The sequence below is a fragment of the Convolutriloba macropyga genome, chromosome 14 (assembly GCF_964194025.1).
Source record: "Convolutriloba macropyga chromosome 14, txConMacr16.3, whole genome shotgun sequence".
NCBI lineage: Eukaryota > Metazoa > Xenacoelomorpha > Acoela > Convolutidae > Convolutriloba > Convolutriloba macropyga.
Genome location: NC_134481.1, coordinates 47,629,348 through 47,652,255, shown reverse-complemented (window position 1 = coordinate 47,652,255; position 22,908 = coordinate 47,629,348). Strand labels below are relative to the sequence as shown.

At 33.1% G+C, this 22,908-nt stretch overlaps 1 protein-coding gene across 1 annotated transcript; it reads left to right on the top strand.

Moving 5' to 3' along the window:
- Nucleotides 1–8,649: 8,649 nt before the first annotated feature.
- On the top strand, nucleotides 8,650–10,099 carry LOC142352978 (uncharacterized). The gene is made up of 2 exons (XM_075405145.1): nucleotides 8,650–8,815; nucleotides 9,335–10,099. The coding sequence occupies exons 1-2, from the start codon at nucleotides 8,675–8,677 to the stop codon at nucleotides 9,701–9,703; spliced, it is 510 nt and encodes a 169-aa protein (XP_075261260.1). The 5' UTR covers nucleotides 8,650–8,674; the 3' UTR covers nucleotides 9,704–10,099.
- Nucleotides 10,100–22,908: the final 12,809 nt, after the last annotated feature.

Genomic DNA, 22,908 nt, shown 5'->3' with positions numbered 1-22,908 from the left:
GTTTTTGTCTAAGGCTAATTATTGTATGTTTTTCAGCTCAATTAACTTGTTAATTGTGTTTTTACTTGATTTAAAGCAATAATAAGCGTGTATGCATTCCCCAGGAGAACACCAAATTTTCCGTTTCATCATATGGCTTGAGATCACTCGATGTAAAGCTAGAACTGCGTTCAGATTACCTTTTAACCGCTACAAAATTTCCTACAACTAATATGATAGTTCTAAATTGTACTAGATTCATTGTGAATTAAGCCGAGTAATTAAAATATTGGATTTGTTATCGGACCAAATATTTTCAAAGATAAATAATCGTACACAACTACGAACTGGAATCGGGATATGTTCCTCATAGATCAATTTACAGTAGCCATATCTAGGTTCCACATGTCGGTGGTCTGAAGGTCCATTGGTAATTTCTTGCTCTTGAAGTCGGAGTGGGGTGTGTTTATGTCAGGTGTTCATCGTATTTAGGAGGGCAATTGTTATCGTTAGAGCAGAATCCCCCCCACCCGAAGAAATGATGTTTACATCATGTTTACATTATCTTATTTTACGTCTTTTACTGCATCGTATTCAATATGGTGGAAGCAAAAATTGCTGCTCGTTTCAAGCGATCATCTAAACTTAGTTAACCGATTTTATTTAAATAACAAAGGGCTCGCGCGAGACTGCGTAGCCGATAATGTTCTAGCATACGCTTCAAGTTTGTCATAAACTTCCTTTTTTTCTTAGACGAAAAGCTCTTCTGACAATCAATTCTTCGAAACTCCAGCTGAAGTTTTCTGTAGCAACCTTAAATGCGACTTTTTATTTTAAAACAATGAACAATTCGGAACCCTCATGTTGATTTAGTTTTACCAGATGAAAAACCAATTGCGTTATCAACTATTGTGTAATACAAAAAATATTTTCACAGAAGTTTAAAAAAGCACTCATTGAAAAATTGTTTCATAACCAATAAATTTCAATTAAAAATGAAGGTCAAATATCATGTCAAGTTTTTTCTCTTTTGCAGGAAGTTAATTCCAAATTTTTTTTTATTTCATGTGTTCTATATTTGTACATTTTTGAATTGTGTACAATTTTCTTTCTTTTCGATGTTTGTGTTACAAATCGACGAAAATTTTTAAACTGAAAGTGACGTTTTTGGACATCAATTAACTCACGCTGTTTGATTCTGGTCTATAGAGATTTCGTGTTGAAATCAATTTTAGACCATTTGGAGAACCTATATTTGAAAGTGAAAAAGAAATGTCTGTCGAAGAAACTAGCAACGTTGAAAATATTTTCTCTGCGTTTTTTCTCATAGTTTTCTATTTGATGCTGTTACAAAGCTTAAGTCATCAATTCAACTAACAGTCAAATGGAACCGTTAGTTACATGAAAGATATGTTGAACATCTTTTTGCAGTAATAATGAGAAAAGAAATTACTTTTGGTTATTAATTGAATGGATAATTTAAAGGACTCCTGTACAATTTCTTTTAAATGGGATATGAGACCAAATGGACTGCTAGTTAATTTGAGACAACTCAACAGTACGAGAATAAAATTAATTTTAAGCCTATAAATATTTTTTTTTCTTCAAGGATTTTTCTTGTTCTTATTTTGAATGACCCTTAAAGAACCATTCCAAAATTTTTTTTGTCATCGTAAACCCTTTCAAAATTAAAACGTAGTGTTACAAGGTATAGTGCAATGTTAAGCAAATATTTACGTAAAGTTATGATTTTCTACTTTTGTTGATTTGAATTTTTTACTTTCCTGATGAAAGCGCAAATATAATAGTGACTGCTTCACATTTTCACTTAACTGTCTTAAACAGGTAACTATAAATCAGTTAAGAGTTTTATATTACATGAAAAGTAAAAAGACAGTTTTAAAAAATTTCTAGATTTTTTATTCTGGGTTGAACTATCCAATATTTAGCGAACTCAGTGAGTTTTTAACCATGATTTTGTCTTTAAACAACTTTGAGTAATCGAATATATATAATTTTTTACTGTTTACAGTTCCCAGATTGAAATGTTTACAATAAGTGTAGTGTGAGTTGTTTGAATTTAATTAAGGCTGAGTAGATATGCAGATCTTATCTTGAATTAGATCGCAGAGAACGTTAATAAATAATTTTGAGCAAAGTTTGAAGCTATTAATTATTGCAGTCTTGTGTGTGTTTTCATGCATTATTATGTCTTGAATGACTAGATTTTTTGAGTCAATTTTTTGCGCCCTACTTGTGTTTCCCTCTCTTATTCATAATGGTGAACAGCTGAGCGGGCTGTTTACTATTAAAACTCAAATCAAAAGCGCAAAATTTTTCTTTGCACTTTATATTTTTTGAATAGCCTATGTTAGGTCTGATAACATAATTTGAAGCCGTCTGATTGAATATATTGCCCAAATCCTACTCAAGCTCGAGGTGCATGCTACTTGAGAATTTCATGATTCAAGTTCAAAGAATTTGAATGCCAGGACCTTGACTTAATAATATGTTGAATATTGTTACTTCAGATTAATTTAAATTGGCAAAACGTTGGAGTGAAAAGTGAAGATGAAAGTCCTGACACTGTCTGTATAATTATATTATTACATTTGTTGTGGAAAAGTATTAGCAGCGAGGAAACGAGAATAGTGGTATTATTTTGGTAGAACAAAAACTGCCCTGTTTCAAGTCCATTATTTTCAGCTTTGCGTTGATTATTGACTTTGCTTTGAAGTCCCATTATTGAATCAGAATTAAATACAGATTTAGCTGTCAAACTTTTTAAAAAAGTTGAGTAAAATGGTATTTCGCAAATTAGGGTAACACACAACAATGCCAACATCTGTGCCCGTTAAAGGAGTGCCAAGATTTTTTTCAATTATTCACCCTATATATTCCTAAATCAATGAGCTAACTTTAACTCAAACGAGCGGAAAAATTCTCTGAAGCAATCAGAAATCAAGAGGTGAGATTTCGGATTTTAGTTACTTTAACAAGATATTTGGAGCGGGATAAATTCAAAGCAAAGATTGTAAATGGCCGAACATGGCCATAGCTCTGCGCTCCATGGGATTTCATATGAATCTGTCACAACCGAACTACTGATCTACTTTTCCTGGTTGCTTTGGATTAAATTCTGGTGGCATTTTTTGTTGATCTTAAACTTAATTTAATTATCATTTAAACCTAATGTTGATCCTACTCAAGCTCGAGGTGCTCGAAGTATCAAACTGTAAACGTTGCTTTTCATGCAAAGATTAAATAGTTCACTTGTACAAATTTAAGCAAAAAGGGTAAACTTTTTCGTGCGACTAGTTTTGTGGCTATTGTCGTTTTTGAATTAAAGTATGGTTGAATAGCTATTTATATCTTCTCTTGAATTAGTTCACAGAGAACGTTAATAAAAAATTTTGAGCAAAGTTTGAAGCTATTACTTATTGCAGTCTTGTGTGTCTTTTCATGCATTAGTTTGTCTCGAAGGATTAGATTTTATGAGTCAATTCTTTCAGCCCTACTTGCGTTTCTCTCTCACCCATAATGTTGAGCAGCTGAGCTGAAGTGGTGGCTGTTTTGTTATAAAACTCAGATCAAAGCGCAATTTTTTGTGCTTTATTTGAATGGCCCATGTGTTTTTAGAGAATTTTGAATAGCAGGACCTTGACTTAACTATATGTTGAATATTGTTACTTCAGATTAGTTTAAATTAAAAGAAATTTGAAAAAAATGTGGAATTGAAAAGTGGAGATGAAAGTTCTCACACTGTCTCTGTAAATACATCATTACATTTGCTATGGAAAAGTGTTAGCAGCGTGGAGACGAGAGGTGTGGTATTATTTTTATAACAAAATAGTTTAGGGTGATGCACAACTCTGCCGACGTATAACTGTCCCGGTTATAAGAGTGCCGAAAGTTTATTCAGTTTTTCACCCGATAAATTCCTAAACCAATGAGATGACTTTAACTCAAATGAGGTGAAAAATTCTGAACCAATCACAAATAAGGTGATGAGATTTCGGATTTTTTTATAAATTAGGCAAGATAATTGGAGGGAGATAAATTCAAAGCAAAGAGTGGAAATTACGGACCATGACCATGCCCCAGGGGCCATGGGACTTGTTATGAATCTGTCACAACCGAACTACTTATCAACGTGCCCTGGTTGCTTCGGAATTAAATTCCGGTAGCATTTAATTGATAATTAATTGGTATTGGCTGTTTCGGCATTTTAATCAGTTCGAATTTCGGCATTCTTAAATGTCGGCATAGTATTACGTCAGCATAGTTGTACGTAATCGTTGTACGTAATCGCAAGAACCGTATCGAATTTTCGAGACTTCCAGTTGAAATTTCTGAAGTTTGTCCTTATTTCGGAGCTCAATAATTTGCCATTATGGATGATTAGAAAGTTTTCGGTTCTGTTCATTTTAACCAAATCAATGACCTAGAGAAGGATTGGGTTCAACCAAGAGAAAGTTGCGTCATCAAGCAAAGTTCGCTCCAAGAGGCGACTAACTTTTTTCAACTGTTTGTGTGTTATGACAGTAACAAACTATAAGGAAACTGATATTTCGATGTGCAATTTGGTCTCAATTTTGTTCCACCAACAAAAATTCATGTGTACTTCAGATATATAATTTGTTTCATGCAATTAGGGTTAGACAAAGTGTTCATTTTTCAAATTGTAGTTTTTGGTAAACATCGTTCTTAATTGGAAACAAGATTACAAATTACAAAGTTTGAATGAACTTACTCCTTCAGATAACTAATGTAAATTCGCCAGAAATTTATTTCATGTATGTCAAATCTCTACTGAATTTTGCAATATTATTCACTTGCAACCCTAGATTCGTTCTCAGTGGATTATAAGCTATATGATTAATTGATCTCAAACGAAAGTTGTAGCATTTATATTAGTCCTGTCGGTCTTTTTTAATGCGATTTTTCGCTTGACCAATTTTTCGTCTGACGCATTTGAGCATTCAGCTCAAACTGTTTTCGAGACTCAAACTTATGGTGTGAAGGGCGGTTCTTAGACCCCGACTGTTGACAATTTTTTGTTCACGTGCGGCATTTTAAAGCAGTTTTTTATTTATTTTGGTTAAGGGGTTTGGTTATGATTTTGATTTAATTTTAGGCTGGTTTCGGTAGTAGTTTGAAGGTTTCTGGAAATTCATATGAATTTTATGATAATTCGGAGGTTTTTAATGTATTTTGCTGATTTTCGGGATAATTTTTGCGTTTTTTGACGACTATTTTGTTATACTGGCTCAAATGGGTATCGATGAAACCCCTTCTACTTGAGCAATTTTATGATAACAATTGGTTACAGTTTTGTTGGTAAGAATCATTTTTTTTGAGAAATATGAGAAAAAAAATGGCGAAAATTGGAACTATTTTTCTTAATTTTTTGCAGTTTTTCGGTTTTTTTCTGTTTTTAGCTAAGTTTCTTTGCCTATTATGACTTGCCTATTGTTTTGCGAGCATCTGGATACCCTATTGGCTGAAAGGAATTTTTCTTTGGATTTATATGTTTTTGAAATATTAAAAAAATTAATAACCTTTTCCGGTTTTTCAGTGAATGTTGTTTTTAAGGAGCTTTTTTTTTCATAATTTTAGCCTAAAGTATTTTTTTTTTCAAATTTCACATATGTGGTTTTTGTAAGTACTAGTTGTTTTGATGAAGTTATTTTGGCAGAGATAGTTTTTTCGGGATCTCAATTTATAACAAAGTTTGATCAGATTTTTTATCATATTTTTAACAGATTTGATTTTATTGTTTTTACTTTTTTGTTTCATGACTTTGTTTCAAGATAATCATAAATTAGTGAAGGCACGTTTTGTTCGATGAGTAGGTGGATGGCGTTTAAGTGGATTTTCAATTCGAGTCGTTTCCGGAATTCTTCCGGCATTTTTTTTTTTTACAGGAAGTAGATGTGATTTGTTCACGCGGCCTTTTGACCTAAAAGCGAAAGGGAGAAAAGCTGTCTCGGTGAACAAATTTTTGCTAAGCGAGAGAAGTTTTTTGATCATGCGCTGCGTTTAATTAATGACTTTTTGACTTTGAAAAGTAGTTTTTGACTGAGTTGCACATTTTAGCCGTTTTTCCATCTAAGGGGCCCAATTTTTTGGCTTTTAATTTGGTTTCTTGTAGAAATAAATTTTATTCGATACTATATTGAAATGTCAACCTCGGAAATTGATACAACAGTGTTTTGCAGAGCCTGAAGATGCGTTTAAAGTTGAAAATTGGCACATAATTCTTGATTTTTTAGTTAATTTGGCTATTTTTATATTAATTTCTTCATTTTTGGATCTTTTAACCGTCTTTTTGTCAAAAATCAATTAATATGGCAACTTCTCGTTGATAATTTTTTACTCAACGCCTCTTTCTGCCTCGATGCAATTTTGTTTCATAAAATTTTACATATGCTAATCCAATTTTGGTAGTTTTTTTTCGATTTTCGTCAGTTTTAAGTTTGTATTTTGGCTGTAATTGCTAGAAATAGTTTTTTTGTGCAACATGAGGGACTTTAATTTCGTTTCAATAAACATTCAATCATTTTTAGGCGTTAAGTTTTGCAAAAACAGTTAAAACTTTCATAAATGCAGTCTTAACTGAAAAGTTCTCTGACCATTTTTTGCAAAATGTTTCAATATTTCGTATTTATGAATTCTGCTTTTTCTTATTTTTTGTGGATAGATAAGAAAAACCAGAATTCTTTTCAGGAGGATAGATCTTTGTATTGGATGACTAGTTATTTCTTCTATGTCTTGAATGCTGAACAATGAAATGAGTTCGTTTTTCTTGAATTTTTAAAATCGATTTTTAACTTTCAAAAATCAAGAATGTCTTTTTGTTACGGTGTTCCTTACATTGTGCCCAAATTTACATTCTAGTTAGTATCGTTCTAGTTTTGTCCTCGCACCTAAATTTATTTTCGGTATATTGATTTTTAATTGCTCTCAAACGAAGTTTGTAGCAATTATATTAGTCCTGTTGGTCTTTTTTTTATGCGATTTTTCGCTTGACCGATTTTTCGTCTGACGCTTTTGACTTTTCGTCCTCAAAAACGGGATAAACAGGTAGCGCCCAGCGGGCATTAAGTGCTCTTAGAGCCTTTCAGCTCTGTTTCAGCTCAAACTGTTTTGGAGACTTATACTTATACTTATGGTGTGAAGGGCGGTTCTAAGGGGTTGAGACACCCCCCCCCCCTGTTGACCCCCCGCCCCCCCCTCAACCCAGTGTCCCCCACCATCAGCCCCCGGTGCACCCCCCCCCCCCGCCCCCCGTGGCTAGCTACTGACGAAGCCAACCGCTCGCCGGTCGTTTGAGAGCAATTTGCCCGACGTTAGTCGGTTATGTTTTTAGTAGTAAAAATTGAATGATTTCAGCTTTCTTAGATTTTCGTCATTTCTTTGATTTTTAATTGATATCATTCAACTTAAGGCAGTACTGAGAGTTTGATAGCAAGCTTTTTCCATGATGTCCACTTATGACTAATTACTACATCTTTCTTCCGGCCTTGGCATTAATTTAAACGGTTATTATGCTGCTTATGTCTTTTCTATGATGAATTTTGTTTTTGATTTTGTATGAAATCATGTTGTCTAGCTTATGTACAACAAGGAACAGGTGTGTGTTGTTTTTTGTCTTAACGCAGTGATTAGAAGTGTAATTATAGGTGTTTTCTGATTCTCAATTTTGAGCTTTCTTTTTTGAAAAGATTTAACTTAGTTTCTAAAATTATTATCTGCCGTTTGCTTTCGCGATCTTTTTCAGATTAGAATCATGAATTATTTGAGGGCTATCGATAACCTTGTCAGCTTTTTCAGAATATCAGGTTTTTGACCACCTTTATTATTTTGGATTTTTTAACGTTACCAAACGTTTTCAATAATATAAAATTTTGCTGCGTTTTGTTTCTCTTGTTGACAGTGGTTTAAGTTTCACCAATTTTTAGAGCAGACCTGGAAAGGTAGTGAGTTAATGGTTTAATACAAAAGTTAGTGGCTTCCGTTGCAATTACGGTTTTGTTAGTGAAGTTCTGTCGCTTGCAGAGTTCTTCCGGCTATGTTTTTTTTTATTTCGTCGTCGCGATTTTTGTTACGACCATATGACGTCACAACCACTTCAAATCTGATTTTTGTTCATTCGTTCATGCAATTTCAACTGAATTGCATGTGTGACGTCATTTTTCAATCTTAGTGGAGCGAGTTTTTTGTTCATGCGCGTGATTAAATTTTTGGTCACACTTGACTTACCTCACTCTCAAAAATGACTTCCTCACTTTGAAATTGACTTTTATTTACTTTAATTCAAAGAGATAAGTTCAAATGGGTGTGCGTCACTGTAAATGAAGGTTATTTGAGAGCAGCTAATAGAGGCAGCAAAAACTTATACAGATTTTTAATCAAAATATAACATATTAGCCTTCAATGAAAAGACATTTTTTTTGGTCTGTCATTTTTGCTGTTTTTTTTAGACTGCAGATCTACGAAGCTATTGCGGCTTTTTTCTGGCAATCTGCCAGCTATGTTTCACATTTGTGAATTTTTCATGTACGATAGTTCCTAAATAAGCAAATTTTATTAACTTATGACATCTTTATTGATGCATCTAATGTTAAAATTGACACAATTTCTGGAGTTGAAGCTCATTTCAGATTTCTGTTTGTGAAAAGGATCTCTTGTAATGGATTCTGACGACAATGACACGGTCGTTGATGCGACATTTGGTTCTCATCAGCTCAGTTGTCAGGGATACAATTCATGTCGCAAATTGAGTGAAGCGTACATGAGTGCTTTATATCTTTTAAGAACTCCAACCGCAAAGGTACGTAAGTTGTCGATTGTTTGGTTGAAAATAGCCTTTTCGAGACCTAGACATGCAACGCACATGCGGGTCTTTCCCATTATACCACAACACCATGAAATTAGAGCCCTCCCCCATTATGCTAAAATTACCATTATTGGGGGCTATACGTCATATGACCACTAAGCTGGGGGGCTATAATGTGAAAGACACGAACATGCTAATAATAATTGGATATATGATCTATTCTGTTTTGAAGTCAGTTTTATGATGGGCAGTTCAGAATTGTGTTGTTATGAAACTTGAAAGTTTCTTGATACTCTTCTATCGAAATGAGAGAAGAGCCCTGGGACAGAATTAAACGCTTAACTGTGACGATCTGACTTTTAAAAATCTCAGAACTTATTCTTTTTTCCTCCTGTGTCCATTGAAATTCTGCTGCAATATTTAATCTAGTGATTATTATAGTTCTGATTATTAGTATAGAAAGGAGAGTTGAAATATATTGATTTGAGTGCACCAATTGGCCCTCTTTTTAAGGTCAGTTCGACTGAATATGTCGAGGTGTTTGCTGTCAAGCAAAAAAAGTTCAACTCTGCTCTCAAAGACGTTGTGCATCATTTCCGAGTCATCAAGACTAACAGTTCTAAATTGAAGACAATTTTCCCAGATGAGAAAGAGGATGCCCAGAATTTCTTGTTAGGATTCAGCGATGACTATCTTAGCTCGGATGGAACAAGAAAGGCGCTGCAGAAAGATGAAACCAAAGAGGACAAATCTGATGAACTCGAAGGTCGGGAAGATGGAACGCAAAAGTCAGATGAAATTGCCAACTTAAAACGGGAGTTAGAGTACAAAAATGAGAGGCTGCAGAAACTGCGAGCTGAATTGATAAGCATGACAAGTTGACCCCCAGACAAGGATTAATGCGATCATATAATGAGTTCGAGGTCCTGAAAGCTCGACGGAAGAGGCAAGGTCTTGAAGATCTGCAAATTTTGCAGCGAAAAATTGGGAAGTAAAGCGCAGGCGATGCCGTGATTTTGGTTTTATACCATCTGAAATGAAAAGTCATTCATCTCAATTCTATGAATGCTACGACCTGTGTGGATCTGGAAAAGTCAGTTGTTGATAATATTTATTAAAAAACAAACCAGCAGCGGATTTTACTATGCGGTACAAAGGTTTTAATTTGTATTGAAGTACTTGTTTTGCTTATGTAATTCCTAAAAGCAGGCTATTTTTTCTACATACATGACTTATGTAGTTTTATATCTCATCAGCTTAAATTGATTTTAGGTACTATCTCGTTTTTTCTGTGGTACTATCAGTTTTTTCCCACTGATTGTGATACTTCAAATGGTAAATGGATCGTCTGTTCCTGCTAGCAGTTTCACGTGTTACCAGAAACAAGAAAAATACGCATACATGGAAACGATTCCACAGAAAAACGCCAGTAGTGATATCCATGATCTACAATTTGAACTACTATGTTGCCATCTTTATTTTCGTGATTAACGGCATTCCATTGAATGCTGTTAACAACCTTTTGAAAAACTGCATGTAAAATGCAAAATTTTCCGATTGAAGTTGTGTTTAGAACTCGGGTATTTTTTCACGAATAAAGACTTGTGGAGGTTTTTTAGCTGAAAATTGAGCTGTATGTAATCGTGCAAATAAGAAATTAATGGAAAGGTTCATTGATTGCTTTAAAAGGTTAGCGCGACTATTATCAACAACAAAGCGAAGCGACTGTGTATTTTGATTTTTTCTACCGATTTTTCTGCAAATGGTTTTTACTGTCTGGTCGTTTGAATTTTCGTCCTCAAAAACGGGTAAAACCAGGAGATAATTTAATCAACGAGCAGTTCTCTTAGAGTTTTAGCAGTTTCTGAGTGTACAATTCGCCGAAGCAGCTGATAAGACGACAAAATCAGTGAATCTATTCTGTTTCAGTCCACAATCGTTTTATGCCCCACTTACAAATTATGTGTTATTATATAAAACGTTACTGTGTTAAAATAGCCTGTGTGTATGGGTGGCGTAACGGCCAAACGCCTACTAAGCTGGGGACCAAATCATTGTGTGAGGGGGAAGTTTTTTGTGGATTAGACACCATTCTAGCCACCTGCCCCCTCCACCTCATTCCATCTCTGACCTCGCGCGCTCACACCCCTTCTCTGCTCAAAACACCTTCAATCAACCGCCCCCTTTCTCTACTTCTTCCCCCACTATCAGATGAACTTAAGTCTAACATAAGGCCAATAACGAAGTCACCTGCTCGCCAGTCGCTCGAGAGCAGTTCAATAGGATATGTTACCTTACTAGAATAGTGTCCTTACTTTAATGGTAATGGGCTGAACGTTGATGTGATATTCCGTTCTTCCGAATGTATAATAGCTTCCACATATCAAGTTCTGGTTCTGTTAATTGGACGGCTGACTAACTGTTCTTTAGACATTTGACAACTGGCTATGATGTGGCTTTAAAAGTTGACCATGCCAGCAGATTTGGGTCATTCAATAGCTTGTATATAGTTTTTCTTGGAAAGGGATTCTTTTGTAAAATGCTTGAAATTATTTCGCGTCTCCTAATTGGTACTTGATCCTAATTGATGTGAGTCTGTAGAAATCTTTGATTGAGTATTCTACTTTGTTTCTTGTTCCAAGGTTGTCCTTTCAGACAACTTTTTATTGCATTCTCAAATTGAAAGAAAAAATGCTCAAAAAATCTTCGGACTGAATTGCTTTTATGCCAACAGATTTCCAAGTAAAGATTTACGTGGAACAGTGACTTTTCAGAATGAAGTCTTTTTAAGTTCATTTAGGTCATCAAATCAATGATAATGAGTTATTTATTGGCTAAGCTGATTGTTAGAGGAAAAATATGTCGGAATCTTTTTCGTTTTTGGCAATACCAGTCTTCAGCAAGCGTAAATACTTTTATTGAATCTTAGTTACTAGTTTTATTTATACTAGTAGTGTTTTTTTAATTTAAACTTTTATATTTTTTGAAAACATTGTATATTTTCTGTTTGAATGTAAATGTTTGTAGGCTGTAGTTCTTTCTCCCTTCATGCACTTAAAGTACTACAGCTTTTTTCAATTTTTTAATCAAAGTTTAGTGTTGTCGGTTTTATTCAGTAACTGTTAGAAGTTTGTTTTGTTGCTTATTCTCGATTTTATAGGCGAAAGCTAATTTATGACATTGATAAACTTTTTGAATAAAGGAAATATTGTAGCAGCCAGACTGGTGATGCTCCATGACATAAACAGCTAATCGAAATTCATTTTGAAAATACTTTTACAACAGTTGTGAGTTCTTTTGTCGTTTTACTTCGTCATTTCCTAACAATCGGAAGTTAGAAATAATTTATCGGGACAGTAGTTTAAGAATATACCAGGTAATTCATTACCGTAATTGAAAAAAAGAGTATTTTTTGGAATACTCTGCTCTTGCAGTACGGGGACAATGTTTTACAATCCGAAGAATTTTGATTGTGTTGGTGATCTTCTTTTGTAATTTGCTTTCACACCTTTTTTCCATGACTTTGAGGTTTTGAAACGGGATAAACAGGTGAAGCTTGGCGGGCATTAAGCTGCAATAGACGACCTCAGCTGGCTTTAGTAGACTTTTTGGTGTTTAATTTGCTGAAAATGCTGTAAAGCCTAAATTCAAGGTGAAAAGGTCAGTTTTCTTTGTTTTTGAGCTCTGAAATTCAAAATTGTACCTTATTTTTGTCAATTTTCTTTAATTCTTTGTTAACTTGGTTATTTTCGGGGTTCATCACCAGAGTCAAAGCATTTTTTGCTCATAAGGTGTTATCTTCTTTTAGGCACCAATGAAACAGTTTTAGGTCTTAAATTTGGGTAATTGTTTTAATGACCCAGATACGTTTTTGAGGTTATAAACATCACAAGTTTCAACAACTTCTTATTAATTTTAGCTATTTAAGGAAGTTTTTTTCAGAACTTTTTGTGTTTGTTCAATTTATTTTAGTTTAAGGGCGCAACGGAACGTTTTTGAAGCTTAAAACAATGTTAATGAATAGACGTTAGCATTATAGAGGCTATTTTTAAAGATTTTTAGCACCTGTTTTCAATTTTTGAATTTTTTGTTTCGATCAGTTTCTGCCCCCTGTTTGGCTCGAATATAACCCGAATAGAATTGACGTTTGTAAAATTTGATGAAGGGCTTTTGCAAGACGTGATTACTTTCTTGACCGATTGTGATCTATATGTTACTGCAATCAAACACGCAAAATTTTAATAATTATTTCAATTTTTTTAAAGTTTTTTGGAAACTTTTTTAAGTTTTTCCTGCCTTAGAGACCAAGGGATCTACTCCTGGTTTGATAATAGTTATTGCATTAACTCTAGTGGCAATGGAATGGTTTTCAACTTTTTAATAACACCAGTTTTAGCAATTTTTTTGACAAAATTTGAACTTTTTTCCGCAAAATATTGTATAGTATATCAATATATAGGCCTTTGAAACTTTTCTGGGCTCTAAATTGAGTTACTGGATGATTTTTGGAGACGATGAAGTGGTTCTGAAGATATTAATATCACGAAATTTAGAGCAACATTTCAATAAAATTTGAAATTGTTTCCAAATTTTTAGAGAATTTTTATTCATCTTAACCTATCGATTCTTATGGGCCAGTGAAATCCAAATGGGTTACTGGACTGATTCGAGAGACAAAAATTTCAACATAATAATGCAAAGTTTCCAGTTAAATTTTCAATTTTAAATTGTTTGCCATGTTTTCGACTTATATCTTTAGTGGCCAATAAACTCCTTTCAAGGCTTTTGCGTGGGTTAATGGGTATATATAAATGGGTCAAATTTGGCTTTCAGGTTGGAAGAGTTTTGATAATGTTTGTTTAAGTTTGTTTGATTGTTGTAGTTTCTCAAACTTTTGAGACTTTTTATCTATTTGGCTTGCATTGTTCAATTGATTTGGTCGTCTGATTAAGTAGCCCGTAGCTCTATCGTGTCATTATAGAAAGTTTCCATTAAAGAAAGGTGTTTTTTGTTTTGGTTGAGTTACATTTTAGTTGTTGTTTCGTTTTCAAATTTTTCATCAATTGACTTTAAATTGCTTTTTTTATTTTTCGTGAGTTGTTTCAGCATAATGAAATTTTATTTTTGGCAGAGACAACTTGAATTGTTATTCGAATTCTTCGGGCTACGTTTTTCAAGATCTGTTCTCACATTTTTAATGATTTTTGAAGTCAAAATGAAGGGATGATTTTGGTTACGTGGCGTGGTTATGTGGTTTTGAGGCGTGATTTTTTTTAAATTTTGAAGTAGAGTGAGAAAAGGGTGTTTGAGCAAGAAATCGCTTTTCCGTCAGAAGTTCTCTGTTCACTTGCGCAATTTGACTTGTGTTTTTACTTTTTTGAGTTTTTCGGCCGGTTTTTCTTCGGGGTTTTCTAAATTCATTCGTAGTCAATTCTAGGTCTAGTATTTTATTTAGTCAATGAAAATTCTTTGGATTGTATTTCAGGTTTGTATTCTTGTGCTGATGGGTTTTTTCATTTGAAGATCTGTAGTTAGACCAATTTTACATTTTCAGTTAGACTGGTGCTACCACAGACGTTGTAACGTTGTGCGAATAAAAGGCTTCAATTTCAAATTTTGTTTGCCGTCACCTCGCTGTGTACTTCGTTCACATAACTCCCTGTAATTTGCCCTTCTTATCCACTAATAAAAGTGGTTTATTTCTTTATGACATATCTGAATATATCTGGTTTTTATTAATAATTAACTCATTGCAGGTCGTGTGTGAAATTTCAACCGGGTTATCAAATTGTAATTAAAATAGATGGAATTTTATTTTAACTCTGTATTAGATGGAGTTTACTAATTGAATTATTAATGTTTGTAGGCTGTAATTCTTTTTCCCTTCATGCACACAAAGTACTACAGCTTTTTTCAATTTTTTAATAAAAGTTTAGTGTTGTCGGTTTTATTCAGTAACTGTTAGAAGTTTGTTTTGTTGCTTATTCTCGATTTTATAGGCGAAAGCTAATTTATGACATTGATAAACTTTTTGAATAAAGGAAATATTGTAGCAGCCAGACTGGTGATGCTCCATGACATAAACAGCTAATCGAAATTCATTTTGAAAATACTTTTACAACAGTTGTGAGTTCTTTTGTCGTTTTACTTCGTCATTTCCTAACAATCGGAAGTTAGAAATAATTTATCGGGATAGTAGTTTAAGAATATACCAGGTAATTGATTACCGTAATTGAAAAAAAAGAGTATTTTTTGGAATACTCTGCTCTTGCAGTACGGGGACAATGTTTTACAATCCGAAGAATTTTGATTGTGTTGGTGATCTTCTTTTGTAATTTGCTTTCACACCTTTTTTCCATGACTTTGAGGTTTTGAAACGGGATAAACAGGTGAAGCTTGGCGGGCATTAAGCTGCAATAGACGACCTCAGCTGGCTTTAGTAGACTTTTTGGTGTTTAATTTGCTGAAAATGCTGTAAAGCCTAAATTCAAGGTGAAAAGGTCAGTTTCCTTTGTTTTTGAGCTCTGAAATTCAAAATTGTACCTTATTTTTGTCAATTTTCTTTAATTCTTTGTTAACTTGGTTATTTTCGGGGTTCATCACCAGAGTCAAAGCATTTTTTGCTCATAAGGTGTTATCTTCTTTTAGGCACCAATGAAACAGTTTTAGGTCTTAAATTTGGGTAATTGTTTTAATGACCCAGATACGTTTTTGAGGTTATAAACATCACAAGTTTCAACAACTTCTTATTAATTTTAGCTATTTAAGGAAGTTTTTTTCAGAACTTTTTGTGTTTGTTCAATTTATTTTAGTTTAAGGGCGCAACGGAACGTTTTTGAAGCTGAAAACAATGTTAATGAATAGACGTTAGCATTATAGAGGCTTTTTTTAAAGATTTTTAGCACCTATTTTCAATTTTTGAATTTTTTGTTTCGATCAGTTTCTGCCCTCTGTTTGGCTCGAATATAACCCGAATTGAATTGAAGTTTGTAAAATTTGATGAAGGGCTTTTGCAAGACGTGATTACTTTCTTGACCGATTGTGATCTATATGTTACTGCAATCAAACACGCAAAATTTTAATAATTATTTCATTTTTTTCAAGTTTTTTGGAAACTTTTTTGAGTTTTTCCTGCCTTAGAGACCAAGGGATCTACTCCTGGTTTGATAATAGTTATTGCATTAACTCTAGTGGCAATGGAATGGTTTTCAACTTTTTAATAACACCAGTTTTAGCAATTTTTTGACAAAATTTGAACTTTTTTCCGCAAAATATTGTATAGTATATCAATATATAGGCCTTTGAAACTTTTCTGGGCTCTAAATTGAGTTACTGGATGATTTTTGGAGACGATGAAGTGGTTCTGAAGATATTAATATCACGAAATTTAGAGCAACATTTCAATAAAATTTGAAATTGTTTCCAAATTTTTAGAGAATTTTTATTCATCTTCTCAACCAATCGATTCTTATGGGCCAGTGAAATCCAAATGGGTTACTGGACTGATTCGAGAGACAAAAATTGGTTTTCAACATAATAATGCAAAGTTTCCAGTTAAATTTTCAATTTTAAATTGTTTGCCATGTTTTCGACTTATATCTTTAGTGGCCAATAAACTCCTTTCAAGGCTTTTGCGTGGGTTAATGGGTATATATAAATGGGTCAAATTTGGCTTTCAGGTTGAAAGAGTTTTGATAATGTTTGTTTAAGTTTGTTTGATTGTTGTAGTTTCTCAAACTTTTGAGACTTTTTATCTATTTGGCTTGCATTGTTCAATTGATTTGGTCGTCTGATTAAGTAGCCCGTAGCTCTATCGTGTCATTATAGAAAGTTTCCATTAAAGAAAGGTGTTTTTTGTTTTGGTTGAGTTATATTTTAGTTGTTGTTTCGTTTTCAAATTTTTCATCAATTGACTTTAAATTGCTTTTTTTATTTTTCGTGAGTTGTTTCAGCATAATGAAATTTTATTTTTTGGCAGAGACAACTTGAATTGTTATTCGAATTCTTCGGGCTACGTTTTTCAAGATCTGTTCACACATTTTTAATGATTTTTGAAGTCAAAATGAAGGGACGTAGTCAGTTCTAGGTCTAGTATTTTATTTAGTCAAGGAAAATTCTTTGGATTGTATTTCAGGATTGGATTCTTGTGCTGATGGGTTTTTTCATTTGAAGATCTGTAGTTAGACCGATTTTACATTTTCAATTAGACTGGTGCTACCACACACGTTGTGCGAATAAAAGGCTTCAATTTCAAATTTTGTTTGCCGTCACCTCGCTGTGTACTTCGTTCACATAACTCCCTGTAATTTGCCCTTCTTATCCACTAATAAAAGTGGTTTATTTCATTATGACATATCTGAATATATCTGGTTTTTATTAATAATTAACTCATTGCAGGTCGTGTGTGAAATTTCAACCGGGTTATCAAATTGTAATTAAAATAGATGGAATTTCTATTTTAACTCGGTATTAGATGGAGTTTACTAATTGAATTATTGATATTGCGAGCATAACCTGTAATTTTGACTTTGAAAACGACTTCATAGGTGATTAAGTGTCCCGGTGACAAACATACATTGTTGTGATAATCATTCTAAAATTTTCTCTCGAAATAATGTCTAAAATGAATTAACCAAACAAAAATTACCAAAAATGAAAGAGTGATGTGTATCGTTGCTTTTCAACTTAAATTCATTTGTGAATTTGGACACAAATGTTACCGAGATTGTGAACAAAGATTAAAAGCAAATCCAAATAAATTTTGTTTGATTTTTGGCCTCAGTCAGTCTGTCAGTAGCGGAGCTGACCGGAATTTTCACTTGTGGTGGTCGCAAGCTCGAGTAGCAAAAAATTTTGTTAAATACTTGATTTTGGAATGCCTAAATGTATATTGCCTAACTGCATATTTATTTATCGTCTGTACCAGTGTAAAAGTGAGATATATGTCTCAAGATGTTTGTCTGTGAAAAATTGATATGAAATCATAAATTGAATTAGATTGAGCCTGAATCGGCAATCCGTCTATACGACTTTCAATTAACTGAATTTTTCTGCGCTTGAATGTTTTTCACACTTATTAGATCCTTCTGGGGGATCTCACTTTCGGGGTGTTTCTCTGGCTCCTTTTTGTTCCGGTCCCACTTGTTGGGAGAGGAACTATATACTCAAATGGGTTTTTAGTAGCCGCCCTCATCTTCTCAGCCGGCTATTATAGCGCTCCTTTTTTTTACTTCGTAGAACAAAACAATGTTTCTCTTTACCTCATTTTGCCGCTTTTTCATTATTTTGCGTGAAATCTTTTTGGTTTCTCTAGGCTAGTTTTTCTCTTCTCTCATTCTGCTAAAAGTGATTTTGAACAGCAGTTGAAATAGAAACGTTGAAATAGAAACGAGATAAACCCATAAAGCCCAATTTCAGATGCCCGCTATTTCGTCGTTTCTATAAGTCTTAGTTACCATCTCTAATGCTTATTGGTATTGATAGTAGCCCCTGTAGCCTCTCTCTAAGAAACAGAAGTATGTTCAGCTACGAAATGCCATCAAAATAAATCGGACTTGAAAAATTTTTTTGTACAAAATCTTTTTTTCAATATCTTCCATTCTTCCAATCCCAATGATGCTTATTGGAATCAACAGCGGCTATTATCCGGCAATTTGCCGGGTATGTTTTTTTGTTCAGACAATTTTGGCCGATCGATATATTCATCGTAGAGAAATGTTTTTGGTATCATTAAAAGCTCGTCCAGCGTAGAATTCAAAATATGAATTGAAAATAGGATTGGTCGTGAGCATTAAGTGAATCCATCTAGTGCTTTAAATGGACAGCTAACGGCTGTTAAGATTTTGAAAAAAATTACTTTTTTTAACACTAAGCAAACATGAATTTATTTTCGTGAACTGTAAGTCAGTCTCAGTAATTACAGGATCCCATTCCTTCCTACTGCAACCAATAAAAATCTGGTTAGCATTTTATCTTGTAACTGTTGGTCATTTGATTTCAATGCCACAAGATTTCAAAAAAAAATTCAAAATTTTTTGAGTTTTTCCGTATAATTATTTCCTTTTGAAATTTATTAACATTATCTTAGCCTTGATTGCTCCAGTTGGCGTAGAGAAGACGTTCAAGGAATCAGAGAAAAAGGTTTGAGAGAAAAATGTTTTTTTTTCGTGAGCTTTTAGTCAGTCACAGTAACTACAGGACCCCTTTCCATCCCACTGCAACCAAAATTAACCTGGTTGTCAGTTCTATCTTCTAATTACTGGTCACTTTACTTCAAAGCCACAAGATTTCAAAAAAGTTTCAAAATTTTTGGATTTTTAAGTATAATTGTTTCCTTTTAAAATTTTTAAAGAATTATCTGAACATCGATAGCTCCCGTTGGCGTAGAGAAGACGTTCAATGAATCATAGATAAAGTTTGCTGAGAAAAACGCATGGTTTTTGTGGTTTCAACACTTTATTCTTGCACTTTTCTACTGAATTTTTGGTTTTTGCCTATATTTATGGTTGTTTTCATAGCCATAAAAATTATTGCGATGTGTCATTGATTACCATTACCTATAATTGACAAAAATCTTTGTCCTCCCATCGAGGCATAATTGAGCGTACTTATTGACATATTAACTGAACGTTTTTATTGGCATCCATTGAAAGCTCTTGAATTTTTTGTCTGTCAAGACATTAAATATTTTTTCGAAAATTTTTTTATAAACCAATCTTAAATCTTGCACTTTCCTACTGAAATTTTGGATTTTGACTGTATTTGTTGTTGTTTTCATAGTCAATGACTTGTAATAATGTCCCATTGATGACTTATGAATGACAATTTTTGCGGTCGTCCCTTCGAGGCACAAGTCAGCGTTTTTATTTGCTTCCGTTCAAATCTATTGAATTTAATGCTGTTGATACTACAGGTTTTCTCAAACAATTAATGGTTTTAATGTATTTGTTCAAATTTGTTGGTTGTTTGAAGTCATATTGTTACAAAAGAAGAATCCCATTGCTGTTAAAAATTAAGTGAGAATAGGAAAGTTGCTACTGAAATTTTCATTTTTTAATGGCTTTTCGCTCGACACTTGTTCCTGCTCAGTTTTTTTGAATTTGCTGTTTTTGCCCTTTTTTAATCTTTTTGTAATCGTAAAATGCTAACTGGTCTCATAAGCTTGTAATTAAATATAGAATGAATGATGATACCCGAGGGCAGTCAGTTTATAGCGAATCGTCATAAAGTTCATGATATTATAAATTTTCAAAGATTTTTCAACTTTTTCAGTTTTTGTTCTTTTCGTCAACTTGTAACTTATTCTCATCATTGAGAGGTCCCATCCAATTCCTTGTAATTCAACAATTAAAATGTCTACTGATATTTTGTCGTAATTGATGGTTTGTTTGTTGGACAATATGCATTTTCATAAAATTATTGTTGAGTGGTTTATTTGTGTTTCTTTTTCTCTTCTTTTAGCACATTCAACAGATCCCAATGATTTTCAAATGTGGCCCAAATGAACTTTTATTTCAGTAGAATTTAAGCTGAATTACAAAAAATAAAAACCGAAATAAAATTACATATTATTCAGATAATAGCTAATGATTTAATTGGCTTCAATAATTTGTCTTTTCGCAAATTGTTTGTAATTTTTTGAGTTTTGCTGTATCTTTTCCGTTCCCATGGCTTAATCTAACCGAAGTTGTTTTCATAGCCATAGCACTTATTGCGATGTCTCATTGATTACCTATGCTTGACAAACCTCCTTGTCCTCGCATCGAGTCATAACTAAACGTATTTATTGGCATCCGTTGAGAGCTATTGAGTTTATTGTCTGCCAAGACATCAAAAATAATTTTTCGAAAATTTTTCTTTTTCATTAACCAATCTTAAACCTATTTGGTGAACTGTAAGTTGGTCTCAGTATTGACAAGACCCTTTTCTTTTCTACTTCAACGAAATAATATTTGGTTACCGGTCTTAATTGCTAACTATTGGTTTCATGACTTCGATGCACGAGTTTTCATATATTTTTTTAAATTTTTGGGTTTTTGCGTAATTTTGGTTCCTTTCGAACTCTTATCAAATTATCCTATTATTGGTAGTTCCTATTGGCTTAGAGAAGACGTTCAATGTATCGTAGATAATGTTTTCAAAGAAATTCTAATGGTTTAATTGGCCCCGACACTTTCTTCTTGCACTTTTCTACTGGATTTTTGGATTTTACATGTATTTGTTGTTGTTTTCATAGTCGATGACTTGTGATGTCCCATTGATGACTTATGAATGACAATTTTTGTTGTCGTCCTTTCGAGGCATAATTTAGCGTATTTATTTGCGTCCGTTGAAATCTATTGAATTGAATGCCGTTGATACTACGGGTTTTCTCAAAAATTTAATGGTTTTAATGTATTTGTTCAAATTTGTTGGTTGTTTGAAGTCATATTGTTACAAAAGAAGAATACCATTGCTGTTAAAAATTAATTGAAAATAAGAAAGTTGTTACTGAAAATTTCTTTTTTTAATGGCTTTTCGCTCGACACTTGTTCCCGCGCAGTTTTTTTGAGTTTGCTGTTTGCCCCTTTTTTTAATTCTTTTTGTTACCGTAAAATGCTAACTGGTCTCATAAGCTTGTAATTGAATATAGAATGAATGATGATACCCGAAGCAGTCAGTTTATAGCGAATAGTCATAAAGTTTATGATATTATAAATTTTCAAAGATTTTTCAGCCTTTTTCAGTTTTTGTTTTTCTTTTCGTCAACTTGTAACTTATTCTCATCATTGAGAGGTCCCATCCAATTCCTTGTATTTCAAAAATTAAAATGTCTACTGATATTTTGTCGTAATTGATGGTTTGTTTGTTGGACAATATGCATTTTCATAAAAGTATTGTTGAGTGGTTAATTTGTGTTTCTTTTTCGCTTCTTTTAGCACATTCAACAGATCCCAAAGATTTTCAAATGTGGCCCAAATGAACTTACTTATTTTTTTTCAGTATAATTTTAGCTGAATTACTATAAATAAAAACTAAAATAAAAATATTTATTATTCAGATAATAGCTAATGATTTAAATGGCTTCAATAATTTGTGTTTTCGCAAATTGTTTGTAATTTTTTGAGTTTTGCTGTATCTTTAGTCCGTTCCCATGGCTTAATCTAACCGAAGTTGTTTTCATAGCCATAACACTTATTGCGATGTCTCATTGATTACATATGCTTGAGAAGCATCCTTGTCCTCGCATTGAGGCCTAACTGAACGTATTTATTGGTATCCGTTGAAAGCTATTGAATTTATTGTCTGTCAAGACATTAAAAATATTTTTTCAAAAGTTTTCTCATTAACCAATATTAAATTATTTCGTGAACTGTTAGTCAGTCTCAGTAATGACAAGACCATTTTCCTTTCTACTTCAACCAACATTTTTCTGGTGACCGGTTTTTTTTCTAACTATTGGTTTCATGACTTCGATGCACGAGTTTTCATAAGTTTTTTAAATTTTTGATTTTTTCGTAATTTGGTTCCTTTTGAAATCTTATCACATTATTATAATATTGGTAGTTCCTATTGGCTTAGCGAAGACGTTCAGTGTATCGTAGATAATGTTTTCAGAGAAATTCTTATGTTTTAAATGGCCCCGACACTTTCTCGCACTTTACTGAATTTTTGGATTTTGCCTGTATTTGTTGTTGTTTTCATAATCAATGACTTGTGATAATGTCCATTGATGACTTATGAATGACAATTTTTGTTGTCGTCCTTTCGAGGCATAACTTTTCCTATTTATTGACATACGTTTGAAGCTATTGAATTTAATGATGGTCAAGACTTTAAAAATTTTTTCGAAAATTTTTTTTTAACATTAACCAATCGTAAAGTTATTTTCGTGAACTTTAAGTCAGTCACAGTAACTACAGGACCTTTTTCCTTCCCACTGCTACCGAAATTAACGTGGTTTGTCAGTTCTATGTTCTAACTACTGGTCACTTTACTTCAAAGCCACAAGATTTCAAAAAAAAATTTCAAAATTTTTGGATTTTTTGGTATAATTGTTTCCTTTTGAAATTTTTTAACATTATCTTAACATTGTTAGCTCCTATTGG